Genomic DNA, 14,517 nt, shown 5'->3' with positions numbered 1-14,517 from the left:
GATAAGGGTTTTTGCAAGCTTACAATCATCAAATATTCAACTGGCAAGAGACATAACATCTTAGTTCACAAGGTTGGTGGCGCATTGCCGATGTAAGGGATGGGTTATATATCTTACAGTGCCCGGTCTATGGGTGTGGGTGACAATATTTAATCGGGTGGCCACTTTGGCACCCTGTCATCTATTTTTAAAGAAAAATATATAAATAGTATTATTATATATAATGAGTTTTTCGTTTTATTGATAGTTTAATTTACGTTTATTACATTGTAACTAATGCCTCCACTTCTCTTGAGGAGAAAATTATGAGCTTATTCCACCAAACTCTTCTAATGCGAGTTTTTAAAAATCATTTCAGTTAAATTCGTCGAGCATGAGATAAATTATAACAGAAACATATATATTTATACTTACTCAATTATGGCCAATTACTTATAAATGCTGTTTAGCGGGTGATTAGTGAAACGATGCTGCGTTTCCTTCTTTCTAGTATCAAATCAATAATGAAAAAAAGAGTGAAAAAAGTATCCACGCAACCAGCTGCTAAGCAAAATTTATAAGTAAAGCCGTTACTTTTCATTGTAAATGCTTAAAAATATGCAGATTAAAATTAACATACTTTAGTAATAAGGCCGCCTGTTGCGCGTAATGTATAATTTATAATATTAATTCAAATTAAGTAAACCTATTATATATATGACATATATAATAGGATGAAAAAACAGAATATTTTTTTAAGGTCAATCTCCAAAGCTGTACAGAAGGACTCGGTTCGCTCAATTACGACCTCAGTGATCTTACATGTTGGGAGCATTTGCTTGCCGGCGAGCCCTTCCACAGGCGGCAGTTAATCGGAATCGACTGCGCTGATAAGAAAACAGCCTTCGACACTGAAAAACATCTAGACGTACCTACAAGTTGGGTTGAAAAACTCGATATAACAGCCGATGGTAAGGAATAGTTATTTGCTTTGAAATTAGGTTTAATATTGATACATAATCATTGACAAAATTAGTATCAAGTCAAGGACTGTCAAAATAGTATTTAATAGGTCGATTGTCATGTTCAAAATCTATTATTTCCTAGCGCACTGAGACAAATAAATATATACGTTTAAGATTAGGAAAAGTGTCTGTGCTGAAAACGCACTAATATATAATTTTTTTACTTTCCACGAATGATGCAAAAGTTATTTCAAGGTTCCAAGTAATTAAGTAAAATAAGGTAACCGTTACAAATTTAAATACGAGAATATACATTTGAAATATTGCTATTACAGAGTACGAGCGAAGGTATCCCGGTAGCCATAAAGTTATCCGTTATAAGAAGGTTTTATTGGAAAAATTTGCACCATACTCCGAGAGAGATGGCGTTATCAAAAGAATAATAATATACGAAGACTACGCTCTATCTAATCCGCTACTAACGTAAGTAAATTAGTTCATTAAAAGAAACGTTTGTTTCAACACTTACAGAACTGCTACGTTCGATAATGTTTAGCTTATAAGACTGATCCTGAAGTCCTGGGATCCAATCAGAAAAGAATAAGAAAGATCACGGCTCGGGCCAATAAAAGTTATTGAGTAATAACTCAAATATGTAAAGAAATTCTCAATAGTAGTAAAAGTTTTGAGCCAATAACATTAAAATTAAAATGCCGTTACTGTTGTTTTGCCGTCCAATTGGATTATGATAGTGTTAGAACAATGAGTGCACACGAACTATAACCTCATGCGTAGTATTATATTTCCCTGAAATACTTCCGTAACCGTAATTGGTAGGGAATATTTCTTACAATTAACATATTCTAATGATTGTTCACAAATGCATCGAATAAAGAAAGCGTACATATTTCACAGATACGAATGGTACAAAAACAGGGTGGACAAAATGCTAACAGTCAAAATTGACCATCTAAAGCGGGAAATTAGAGAAATATTTGGAATTGGGAGAAAAGACCACCTTTTAAGTGAGTATTTAAATAATGTTTTTTAATAATTAATAAATATATATTGTACAAATTAACTGCTTTGTGATGAGCTTTACATTCGATTCCGATCGTTTGGCTTATATTTATTTTATATCACCTAAAGCACAAGTATATGCACGTATGCGGAAAGCTTAATAATATCAAAAATGCCATCATCATGCCATATATAGATAACAGTACTAGAAATGTTCGTCTTTCAAAATCAATCACTATTTCTATTCTTCGCAGAGCATATATACTCAATCGATGCTCCAGCTACGTCAGTGGAAGGCGAACGAACACTGGAGTTCAACTACTACGCCCGCCTCGATCATCTCACTAAGCTCGTCTGCACTTCCCTCACCTTCGACGAATACTACACTGATAGGGAAGACAGGTGAGGAACTAACGTTAACAATCCTCACACTTAACATTTTAGTTTAATAAAAGCAAAACAATGTTCCTCAAATGTTCTTGATTTAATTTAAGGCTCGAGACTCGCTTCATAACATTTACAGAAGGCAATAAATTTGATCCAAAAAGACAAGTTAAAGATATAATTGAATCATATAGTAGAAATCCCGACATCCCCTCGAAGGATGATATCTGGAAGAAAATATTTCACACTCAAGAGAATACAATAGAAATTCTATACCATTATGCATCTAACTTCGTCACTAATAACAAGCGATTTTTTATTAAGCCGAATTTGGCAGAAACTGGAGGTAAAATTTTGTTCTACCCGGACAAGACGACTGGATATATTGTGAGTTTGTTTTCAATTACTAAAAAATTAAAATTTATTTTATTGTAGTATTAGTTTTCTTTAAGTATGACATTTTGTCAATATCGTCATTACTTGCAAGCTTAATTGGAATGTCGTAATAAGGATACGCAGGTTTTGATATTTCCGTTTTGATTGACTGGGGAAATCGTCGTTAGCTTGCTGTGCTTTACACTATCCGCAGATTTAATTAATATGCAAATTTCGCGGTTTTTCGCGTAATTAGAGCACGAACGCGAATGGTTTGCTAATGACCTCGCGGCTTTTTTCGCCTGTAATTGGGTCACGGCGTGACTTTTATAGGAATTAATTGAAGATTTTTTTACGTTTTTAGATCTTATGAGATTGATAAACAATGTTATTCATATTACAATATTCTTATAACATGTAATAAAGGCCACTCTCGAAAGTTGTTTCCGAGATTAAATTTTTTTTTTACTAAAATATTTTTTATTTCTTTTTATTTTCCTTTTTTTTTCATTTTTTTTAAGTGTAAGAAAAAGATATAAGTTTTTTAAGCGATAAAGGAGTATATAAAATTAGTTTTAATTACCCATCTGTTAGCTAAGTTTATTATATTTAACTTCGTCCTTGAATGTCTTGAAAATATAATGGTATTTCAATTTTCCATCACATTTTTCTTGGTTTCTCAGAAGTGATCAATCTTTTTCATGTTGTACAAATAACTTAATTTTTCACCGGCCAACAATTTTTGGTCCTATTGTAATAATTTTTGAACCGAATATGAAGATAGAAATACGTGGATAGCCTAAGTCAAAGAACAAGCACCGCTGATTTTTCATGAGCTTCATTTGTGATTATAAATCATTTGAACAAAAGTATCTCACATACGTCCACTAAGCCACACTGCAGCAGCGTTTATCGAATACGCTTCTCCTCTTTAAGAAGATAGAAAGAAAGGCTTTGCAAAGTCCTGAGACATTTACGGGCATTTATTATTATTACTATAATAGTTTACTTTAATTATGATACAATATCCAGGCAGATCCATGTTCGAAACCACCTCGTCCACTGGACATATACTACGCTCTGTGTGACAATATGGACAGCGAACATTATTCACGGAAACATATACGAGATCGTGAGTCCGACATCACGGGCTACCTCAAGCAACGGCAATCTGAGCTTATGGAGCCGGTACTCTTCGTGGGCCTGTTTGATACCGAGAGGAATGACGCCGCTAAGAAAGGTTGGCAAGAACAGGTAAGCTTTTGAGTAATATATCAATTAGGATATCAATTAATAATTTAAATATAAAAATTAATAACACCTATTGACTTTTCAATGGAGACAAAAATTCTCAATCATGATGATGAATCGATTTTGTGTTGCAAAATGGTATATGTATTTTTAATTTATATCTCAATAGAATATAATAATAACTGCCTAGTTTTATTCTAAAGTAAACTTAAATTGTAGTTACATAGTTATAATAATTAGCGATTGTCATAGCAGTACAATTGTTTATGATCCTAGGTCAATTTTTGGGGGCTCAAAGCCCGTTCACAAATGTAAACACATAACAAGTGTTAACAAACAGAAGTAAGACAGTTATTATTCATCATTATCATGTCAGCTGACAGACGTCGACTGCTGGACAAAAGCCTCCCCCAAGGATTTCCAAGTTGGCCGGTCTTGCGTTGCCCGCATCCAACGGCTTCCCGCGACTCTTTTTATGTCGTCGGTGCGTTTCGCGTTTCGTCTTCACCACATAGAACCTTTCTGCCCCAGCGGCCGTCAATTCTGCGAGCGATGTGCCCCGCCCACTTCCACTTCAATTTAGCAATTCTTATTATGATCAAGTAATTTTACATGTAAGGAAGCTCAAAAGGCCGAAGTGACGGAAAGGGAGAAGGATGCTGAAATAGATCCCCTCGCGCCGTACCTCGCGCGCATGTTCGGCTCGGGACATGGCGCGGGCGCGCTCACCGTCAAGGAGGCGACCCTCGTCAGGGAGCAATGCATCAACGACTTCCGAGCCAAGCAGCTGGCCAGGCAAAACCTCGTCCAGGAGAGATTTGATAAGGTTACCAAAATATATTCCATCATTATTTTGTTATATACATATTTAATATGGAAACGTATGTATGAAATTAAAGTCGATGAGATGAGCAGCATGAAAAAGTTGCATATTTTAAATTTGAGGATATTTTATTTTTTACCATTAGTAAATATGTGTTTTTTTTAATAATTAGATTTTATTACAAGAGAGTCCATTTTTCCAGGAAGTTATAAAAAACTAATTTTTACAAGTAATATCAAGGAAACAGATTAAAGCCGATCCGAGTATTAAAAATCATATTTCAAAAATAGCATAATTTACTTGCAACTAGCTTTAAGCTAAAACGCTTTTCGAAGAAGAGAGAACACAAATTTTACTAGCTCCTTGTACCACTTGCTGATACAGTACCTGAAAGTCTTCTTCAGCATTGTTGAGCTATTTCTTAAAATCAATCAAATGTTGCTCATCTCAAAAATCAACAATTTTGCTTTTCTTACATTAAATTTTTCTTACATACAACATAAACGATTATGTCAGTGTATACCATTACTAAATAAACCCTTTATTTCAGCTTAACGCGGAATATAAGAACAAAAGATTATGGTATTTAGCGAATCAATTTATTCTCACGCCTGAAAAGGAAAGTGCGTACTTTGCTTTGAGGTAAATTATTCATAGTTCTTATTTTTAATTATAATGTAACTGAGTATTTTTTATAATTTTATGTGCAACGTATGTCTTATTGCGTCTTCACAGTCGATTTTAGTTGATCGACATTTGATGATCAACACGAAACTAAAAAAAATATAATTTGAAAATTTGTTCAACAGAAATTAAAAGATGGGTTACTTATTGAATCTATTTTTGTTGCACTAATTTCAGTTTTGCTTTGTTAAAGTTAAATTAAACTCTTTTCTATAGTTTAATATACGGTAGGTACTTTAAGATTTAGAATATTAACTTTATCGTACAATGATCAATAACATAGCTTAAGCATGCTAGTTTATAATCATGCGAATCTGGCCTACTTGAAATGTTATTCAGTTAGATAAAGTTGCGTAACAAAACATGTATACTAATATTAAAAATGCGAGAGTGATGTCTGTCTGTATGTTATGCTTTGACGGCTAAACCACTAAACAGATTTTCTTGAAATTTGGGCTACTTTTATATCTTACACCTGATTGATAGTCTTCTCTAACAAGCGGGAGAAAACTAATTGTTTATATGATAATTAATGTTTTATATCAACATATAAATACGATTATATAACCTATATATAATAATAATAATCATAATAATATACTATGACATTTTTCACACACGGCCATCTGATCCGAAATTAAGCTTGTACAGAGCTTGTACTATGGAAACCAGACAACTGATATACTACATATACTATTTTTCTTTTGTAAACACATACTTATATAGATAATTACACCCAGACTCAGGACAAACAGACATGTTCATGCATACAAATGTCTGTCCTGGGTGGGAATCGAACCCACAACCTTCGGTGTGAAAGGCAAGTATCCACCAACCAAGCCAACCGACTCTTCATATATATATATATATATATATATATATATATATATATATAATATATATATAATATATAATATTATATAATATATATAATATATATATATATATATATATATGAAGAGCCGGTATATTAAAGTTATATATCAATCGGATTAGTTTTACGCGAATTGAAAGAAAATAGCAATAACAAATAAATAAAAGCTTACCTCTTTATACATATTTTTTTTCAGTGCTGAACTAGCTTTCCAAGTGCATACCTTAGAAGTTCGTCTAACGAGACATAGGGATCTGTCCAGTCCAAGGTTCAAAGCCCTGGAAGACTACTTGGATAAACATCCACTACTCAAGGAGTTCAATCGACTGCGACACTATTACCGTATGAAATGATAAATGTTTTTTTAGATATAATGTTTTATATATTCAAAGTTATTGTTCGGAAATATAATGTTAATAATGTTTAGAAATTATGTTATTATGTTTGATAAATATTTTATTAATAAAAAATTGGTTTCGATGATAAAATTAAATCATTACAAGATTGACTTTTAGATCTTAAATCTGATGGGGAAATTAATGGGGGACTAATTGGGATTGGTTCGGATTTGGTTCAGCTACGAGAACATTGCAAAGATTTATTCAATTTTAATAATAAAATGGTACTATCAGTACTAAAAAAAAAAACAATTTTTTAATTTTTTTTAAAGAAATATATTTGTTTATAACATCACATATTTATCTTAACTTAAGGTGAAACTTATGTTATAAGAAAATGTAATTCCTTTTTTTTAGTAAATACATTTATTTATTTTAATTGTAATTTATCTTGTTTTGTACAAAGATTATTTCTATTCATATTATTTGAAATAACAAATTAGGATGAATGGCAAGTTCCTTCGACAATTTTTACTGTTGACATATTTTATATTAACCTTGTAACGCCTTAAATAAACTAATAGTATGTACATATTAAAAAAAATCGCCTATCTGACTGATGATGATGTATTCTTAACTGATTTGGAGCACGACAGCCATTGTCGAGGGAGACATGGCGTGAACTTAGATTTCCAAATTCCATCCTCACCACCTCCATGTCTGGTAATCCACAACAGCGCGATTTTTAAGGCATTTCCCGCCTCGCACACCCACTATTTGAGCCTCCAGCCCGTTTGCCCCCCTCTTACGTGAAAAATAGCATTGACTCACCACCTTTCAAGCAACCACAACAATACTAAGTATAAATCGGGTCAGTACGAGGCGGGTGTCGGGGCGGGCGGCGTCAGTGCTTGGGCAGCACCCAGGCGGGCAGGCGGTGGCGCGAGTCGGCGCGCCAGTCGCCCGCGCCGCCCAGCAGGTGACCGCGCCCGTCGTGCGTGGCGAGCGACAGGCGGGACAGCTTGTTGGCCAGCCGGCGCTGCGGGGAGTCCGGCCGCGACAGCGGCGGCAGCGAGATGCTGCCGGAGTCTGCCGTCAGAAACACCAACATTACTAGCCAAATTAAATCTGAAGATTTGGAGCTTATTCCACTCCGATCTAATGCGAGTACACGTGTAAGAATTTCATTCGAAACTTTGAAGCCTCAATCCAGCTTGTTGCTCCCAGTCCTAACATTAATTCAGTTAAGAAAACAACAGTATTAATAAGTCCTTAAAGTACCTAAGTATTACTCTTTCCCCCCGGAGCGCGACAATGCATAGTTGTTATTTTTAAAAAATATTAAATAGAAATTTTGCATACAAATCAATAAGAAATAATACGCATACAAACTTCTCCGATTTGTTATTGATGAAAATCGAATTAGTCGAGAGAATTGGAAAAATATATAACATTATCTTTAGTCAAATACAGCCACAAGGTACGAACAGGTAAACAGGCGCAATTGATGTACCCTCAGCAGTTATTTTTTTTTTTTTTTTTTTTATGAAATGATGTTATTTTATAAGTGTATTCACGTTTCTCAGTCACTCGATTAAAAATCTAGACATCCATGATTCAGGATCCATGTCCAGAGATCCAGGATGTGACACACTTTTGACAAGACCACCTAATACCGTTGAATAAGGAATTAAATCTTTCATTTCATAAAAAAAAACAATTGGAATGAATGTGTTGGAATGAATTTTTACTTACCGGAATGGTAGTCGTAGTTGGCGTGATCGCTCGGCGTCTCTTGCCCGAGCCGCTTCCTGTATTCACCAGCGAAATGCTCGATCAAGGTGTCCATCATTATCGCTTGTTTTGAGAAAACCTAAGAACAGAGTCACATTGTCATCATCATAAAAGTAACAGCCTGAGTATCCCACTGCTGGGTTAAGGCTTTCTCTTAAGATCTTTGGAAACCATTATACTTTGATGATATTGGCTCACTGTTTACACTAAGCTAGAAACATCATAAGCCGAGATGGCCCAGTGGTAAGAACGCGTGAATCTTAACCGATGATTGTGGGTTCAAACCCGGGCAAGCCCCACTGAATTTTCATGTGCTTAATTTGTGATTATAATTCATCTCGTGCTATACGGTGAAGAAAAACATCGTGAGGAAACCTAAATGTGTCTAATTTCACTGAAATTCTGCCACATGTGTATTCCACCAATCCGCATTGGAGCAGCGTGGTGGAATAAGCTCCAAACCTTCTCCTCAAAAAGAGGAGAGGAGGCCTTTAGCCCAGCAATGGGACATTCACAGGTTGTTACAGAGAAACATCAGCGTTGTTATTTACTTTAGACTTACAATAAATAAGGAAAATATTAATCACCTGTAATATTTTCGAAACTCGTAGTCCATTTTCGACTACCATGAACTGCAAGAAGAGACACGGCAAGCAGTCTTCGTTGTCTTCTGATGGCAAACCAATATCCCAGGATAGTTCCTCGTACAACAACCCCAGGAGTACGGTCTGTAAGGTATACCATTACCTTTGGTTCCATAAGGATTTCGACAACGCCATCAATATAGAATAGAAAGTCGGACGAGCATATGGGCCACTTGATGGTAAGTGGTCACCAACGCCCATAGATATTGGCATTGTAAGAAATGTCAACCATCGCTTACATAGCCAATACGCCATCAACAAAGATTTTATATCCCTTGTGTCTGTAATTACACTGGCTCACTCAACCTTCAAACCGGAACACAACGATATCAAGTACTGCTGTTTTGCGGTAGAATATCTGATGAGTGGGTGATACCTACCCAGACGAGCTTGCACAAAGCCCTACCACTAGTAATTGGTTCTGTTCCGATGACAATGTATTTTTACGGTAAGAGTACTTCAATACCCAGCATGTAATTCAACAGGAGAAACTCCAAACGTTCAATATCATCGAAAAGGTGTTGTTAAAACCACTTTTCATGTATTATGTACAATACATTATAATTATTTTACCATCATGAATTATCTACAAGCTTCGTGAGGTAGTCCAAAAATGTTAAAAAATTAATGTCCTAAAGATCATGATGAATAAAATAAAAACAAATAAATTTCATACTCTATGAAGAATAATGGTGAATATCGACTTACACTTTCAGTATCATCTATAACGTAAACCCCATTGGAATTAATAGCGACGAGGACTGGAATGTCTTCGTGTGTCAGCAAGCTGGTCAGACTTCGGACCGGCTGCTCGATCTGACCTTGGAAGAATGCCGCGCTGTAAATAATATATCTAATATTAGAAATTAAATCATTAGAAGACAATTATTATCATCTAAATATGTAAACAAGTTTTTTAGCGAGTATTTCTATTACTATGAGAGTTAAAATTAAACGTATATTTTCATTTATATAATGTAAATTTTTACGGACATGCTACTAGGATTTTCGAAAGTCTGGAAAACTTTTGATAACGCATGATATAATTTTTTATCTATTTTTCGAAAAATTAAATCGGAAGAAACTGAGAAGCGACTTTTCTTAAGTTACAAATTTATTTTGCACCGCACTGTATTTTTGTACTCAGTCTCGTCAATTAATTCAACGTCAAAGCTCGAAGTGCGAGTACATGGCAGCCAAGGAGCAGTACCCGTAGGTGGGCAGCGCGCGCACGTGCGCCAGGTACTTGTGGCGCAGCTTGCGCGGCGGCGCGGCGGGCGGGCGCTGCGCGTGCTCCAGCAGGCGCGCCTCGGGGCTGCCCTTGCGCCCCGCCGCCAGCCAGCGCGCCCAGCGGGACGCGCGCGCGTGCCGCGGCAGGTACAGCTCCTGCTGCTCCCTGACCCGACAGCATTACGTTCGCCTCAACGGATCATTACATACAGTTATCACCTTTCCATTATTTGGGGTCTATTTTTATTATTATTTATAATGAATAAAAAAAATACCAGATTAAATATTGTAGAGGTTGTGGTAGAAGTTATTCTATAGGCAAACATTAAATCCGGTATGTTTATAATTATCAAAATGTTTATCATTGGCGTACCTGAAGTACTTTGCAGTGTGTCGATGAGGATCGTAGGGCCCCAGCTGTATCCGCGCCTGCAGGCCCCCCAGCATGACGGCCTGTGCGCTCTCCAGTGGGTACCGGCCTGTCACCACGTTGTGCCGAGCCTCCTCGTACAGCAGCTCCTGGATGCGAGAATCTCTGGAAAATAACATTCAGACTAGTGACTCGCAATTTTAACTTTGTGGGCCGATTTTATTTTCGATCTAACGATGTGCTATGTTATGCACTGCAAACAGTTCCTAATTAATATATCATTATTTACAATACAACACTATTCCACTTAACTACTAATGTACACTATAATTTTACTTCCAAAGATCCAATAACAGTGTTGCCAACTTTCAAAACAACGACTTTTAGCGAATCCATAAATAATATAATAGATAGTTCAAGATATCTCATTATTTCAATCTCAGAGTTATTTATTTGTCTTTAATCTTGTGTTTGGAACAAGCTAAAGGTAATACTTACTTTATTCCCTCTTCTAAATGCCGTGGAAAGAACACGTTCCTCTGAAGCCTTAATACGGGATGGTCCTTCGATCGCCGGGATTCCGACCCATGTCCATATCGTTGAAGTAGTTTTTGCCAGCTGGACCAGATCCGCCACGGGCAATGGTGTGGTTTTAGTTGGATTTCTGAATAAATTGAAATTATAGATAAATTAAAATTTTAAAACATATGATATTACTCTAAACAAATATTTACAATTTCATGTTTTATGAATATACTATATGGTGTTAACATCATTTTCAGCTAATCGTGAGTTAAACAAATATATCTCAAAATACACAAAATAATTATTCTATATATTCATAATTATACAAATATATTTTAATCGAAGATTTGAATCCGAATACTGAATACCACTGTATTGAGGTATTCCGCGGTGCTCATGGGTTTAATATTTATGTATAATTACTACCGTGGTCGGCAGTGAAGGAAGACATCGTAAGGATACATACATACACGAATACATGATACTTACCGAGTAACGGACTGCACATCCAAAGTGAAAATACGCTCGTTGCTAGACTCCTGGCACTCGGAGTACTCAGCCCCAACTCCTCAGTACACATCACTGCGTTCAGAAACCTAGCTGCCGTCACGCATGCAGGTACCTCCTCAGAACTCATCTCCACCATGATGGCGGTACGTGACATCAGATAGATACAGGTCACAGGGTTCAAAGTGCTGCTGGAAGATGAGGTTGTACTGCCTGATGATCCTAGACGTATGAAATTTTCACTGAATACAATATTCCTTGCGATCGATATTGCCAATAACGATTTTTTTTTTTTTGTAATTAAACATCTTTACCCATAATTATTCATTATATGATAAGTTAAACAATGCTTTCTCTTTCTTTTGTACATCAAATCAATAATAACAGAAAGAGACAACTCAGTGTTTCACCAAACACCTGCTAGACAACTTTAATTAGGAAGACGTAAAGTTATCGAATTCTCAAACAAGTCATTTTCTAACCTGGCAAGGGAGGGGAAATAGCACTTGACGAACTACCCCCACTCGTGATTGGTTCCGTAGTGCTAAAGGATCCGGCCGCAATACTGCTGGATCCAGTTTGATTGGAGCAACTGCTGAGGTTCGAACCTGCACGTACCGTTTGCCAATATCGAGTTATATTTGATTAAGTAAAAATATTATGTAATTTTTTTTAGTAGTTTTTGTAATCCTACCCTACTGGTGGTAGGGCTTTGTGCAAGCCCGTCTGGGTAGGTACCACCCACTCATCAGATATTCTACCGCAAAACAGCAATACTTGATATTGTTGTGTTCCGGTTTGAAGGGTGAGTGAGCCAGTGTAATTACAGGCACAAGGGACATAAAATCTTAGTTCCCAAGGTTGGTGGCGCATTGGCTATAAGCGATGGATGACATTTCTTACAATGCCAATGTCTAAGGGCGTTTGGTGACCACTTACCATCAGGTGGCCCATATGCTCGTCCACCTTCCTATTCTATAAAAAAAAAAAAAATCTCTAAAAAGTATCTTATCCATAAAATGTTTCCGCCCAAGAAGCTGTTTATACATTTGTATATACGGTAATGTATATTATGGTAAATGGAATAAGCTATAAACGTTCTCAAAGGGAGAAGCCTTAGCCCAGCAGTGGGACACGGGCATTTACAGACTAACTACTAAGTGATAAGTGCTATTTATGCTACTTATACGTCAACAACAATTATTGCCTGCCTCTAAAAGTATCTTACTCGACAATAGTTTCTGTAAAAATATTTTTCATGACAATCATATTTATCTATTTATTATGTAATAATCTTACTTAATTATTGGTTGATATTTAAGCACCTGTTATCAACTGAGTCAAGCAACTTGAAGTCAAAGTTAAAAGTGAATTATTTATTAAATATAGAAGCATTACACTTACTTATTGACAAAGTTTACCATCGGTTCGGATGTATATATATATACATCCAGTATATATATATATATATATATATATATATATATATTAAGTATATATATTAATTAATATATATATATTAAGTATTTGCGGTTACCAAAACTAAAACATTTTTTAGACTAACGCTGCTACCTTTAATTTAAATATTTTATATGTGTAATAAGGCATTATGTACCTATGTTCAAATTTGAAGGACTAAACTGAAACCCATGGAGAAGCCACGGGTTTTTCTTGTTTAACGCAACTTTCTAAAAACTGTACGAGTGTTGACACTACATCGAAATCTAATTTGTCTCCCATAAATTTACACCCAAATAACTCTCTTTGATCAAATCCGGAGTTACGCTCCAGTCAGGTAATAGTTAGCGAGTCATGTTTATCTTATTTATGAAGCTATAGAAAACTTTATAATGTCGTTAACACTATGTATACATAATGAAATTATTTTACCCATAACGCTCTTTTCCAGAGAGTCAGAAGAATTGCTCTCCTTGGAGTCCGGTAATGGTTTGTGGGGATCATGCTTATCCCATTCATTGTGGCGTCCTAGAGGGCTGTACGATAAGTGCGGTAATCGTTGTGACACTGAATACAAGTGGGCGTTAACTTCAGCTTGAAGCTTTTGACTTTGTACGCTGTAATATTCCTCACGTGATCTGAATTCACTGTAATAATAATAGACAATGTGCTTAAAACACCGATAACACGTTACCTAGGTTTACGTGTACGCCGGTTAATTTTCAAAGGCCGTTTTTTTTTATTTTTCTAAATTAATGAGTCATAATTCTTATTTAATTATATTATATTTTAATATTTGTAAAAACAGAGGTGGCTATTTGATATAGAACTATTCGGCACATTTATGAATCTATATCTAACTTATATGAATTATAATAATTATAAGGCGCTTATAATAATAATATAATCTTTATAATTAAATATTTATATTATATATAAACGATATATTTTTTAAGGTTTTATTGCTTTCTAAATCAATAAATTATAGCTAAATACATAAAATATTTCATATTTACTTATATTGATATTCCGCTTGAATAGGATATCCACGCCTCGAATATTCCACCGGAATTATGGTAATATAGTTTCCACTGTTTTGCACATTTGAATTCTCTCCGTACGCTCCCATTTCAGAGTGATCCATGAAATTTATACATTAATAATATTTAGAGCGTATACATTTTTAAAGACCCATACTACATCAAAGTATCACAATTCTCAAATATCGATCGGCTTTCGCGCCGTTATCAGTGTTGCTTTATGAATAAAATACTGCAATTTCTTTTATATTTATTT

At 35.4% G+C, this 14,517-nt stretch overlaps 2 protein-coding genes across 2 annotated transcripts in view; one reads left to right on the top strand and one right to left on the bottom strand.

The window, feature by feature from the left end:
- Window positions 1-6,708, top strand: part of LOC126776160 (dynein regulatory complex subunit 7) — a 163,273-nt gene extending 156,565 nt beyond the window's left edge. The window contains exons 6-14 of the mRNA XM_050498460.1: window positions 740-950; window positions 1,280-1,427; window positions 1,860-1,969; window positions 2,219-2,366; window positions 2,459-2,735; window positions 3,756-3,977; window positions 4,594-4,800; window positions 5,348-5,439; window positions 6,552-6,708. Of these exons, the coding sequence (XP_050354417.1) occupies window positions 740-950; window positions 1,280-1,427; window positions 1,860-1,969; window positions 2,219-2,366; window positions 2,459-2,735; window positions 3,756-3,977; window positions 4,594-4,800; window positions 5,348-5,439; window positions 6,552-6,708 (1,572 nt within the window). The remainder of the gene's footprint in view (window positions 1-739; window positions 951-1,279; window positions 1,428-1,859; window positions 1,970-2,218; window positions 2,367-2,458; window positions 2,736-3,755; window positions 3,978-4,593; window positions 4,801-5,347; window positions 5,440-6,551) is intronic.
- A 705-nt stretch (window positions 6,709-7,413) lies between these two features.
- LOC126776207 (putative FERM domain-containing protein FRMD8P1) lies at window positions 7,414-14,398 on the bottom strand. The gene is made up of 11 exons (XM_050498513.1): window positions 14,238-14,398; window positions 13,654-13,868; window positions 12,246-12,371; window positions 11,746-11,985; window positions 11,230-11,395; window positions 10,735-10,896; window positions 10,342-10,527; window positions 9,840-9,969; window positions 9,075-9,215; window positions 8,449-8,566; window positions 7,414-7,782 (listed from the first exon to the last, which is right to left on the bottom strand). The coding sequence occupies exons 1-11, from the start codon at window positions 14,363-14,365 to the stop codon at window positions 7,598-7,600; spliced, it is 1,797 nt and encodes a 598-aa protein (XP_050354470.1). The 5' UTR covers window positions 14,366-14,398; the 3' UTR covers window positions 7,414-7,597.
- Window positions 14,399-14,517: the final 119 nt, after the last annotated feature.

The sequence above is a fragment of the Nymphalis io genome, chromosome 19 (genome assembly GCF_905147045.1).
Source record: "Nymphalis io chromosome 19, ilAglIoxx1.1, whole genome shotgun sequence".
NCBI lineage: Eukaryota > Metazoa > Arthropoda > Insecta > Lepidoptera > Nymphalidae > Nymphalis > Nymphalis io.
This window is presented reverse-complemented; position numbering and strand designations above follow the sequence as displayed.

What these genes read in the sequence shown, in the direction of transcription:
- LOC126776207 (XM_050498513.1), bottom strand. Translation starts at nt 14,365, where the DNA reads ATGGATCACTCTGAAATGGGAGCGTACGGAGAGAATTCAAATGTGCAA. An exon ending in CAAGCGGAATATCAATATAA is followed by an intron (nt 13,869 to 14,237) that starts GTAAATATGAAA and finishes TTATTATTACAG; the next exon opens with TGAATTCAGATCACGTGAGG. An exon ending in CACACTGCAAAGTACTTCAG is followed by an intron (nt 10,528 to 10,734) that starts GTACGCCAATGA and finishes CTGTCGGGTCAG; the next exon opens with GGAGCAGCAGGAGCTGTACC.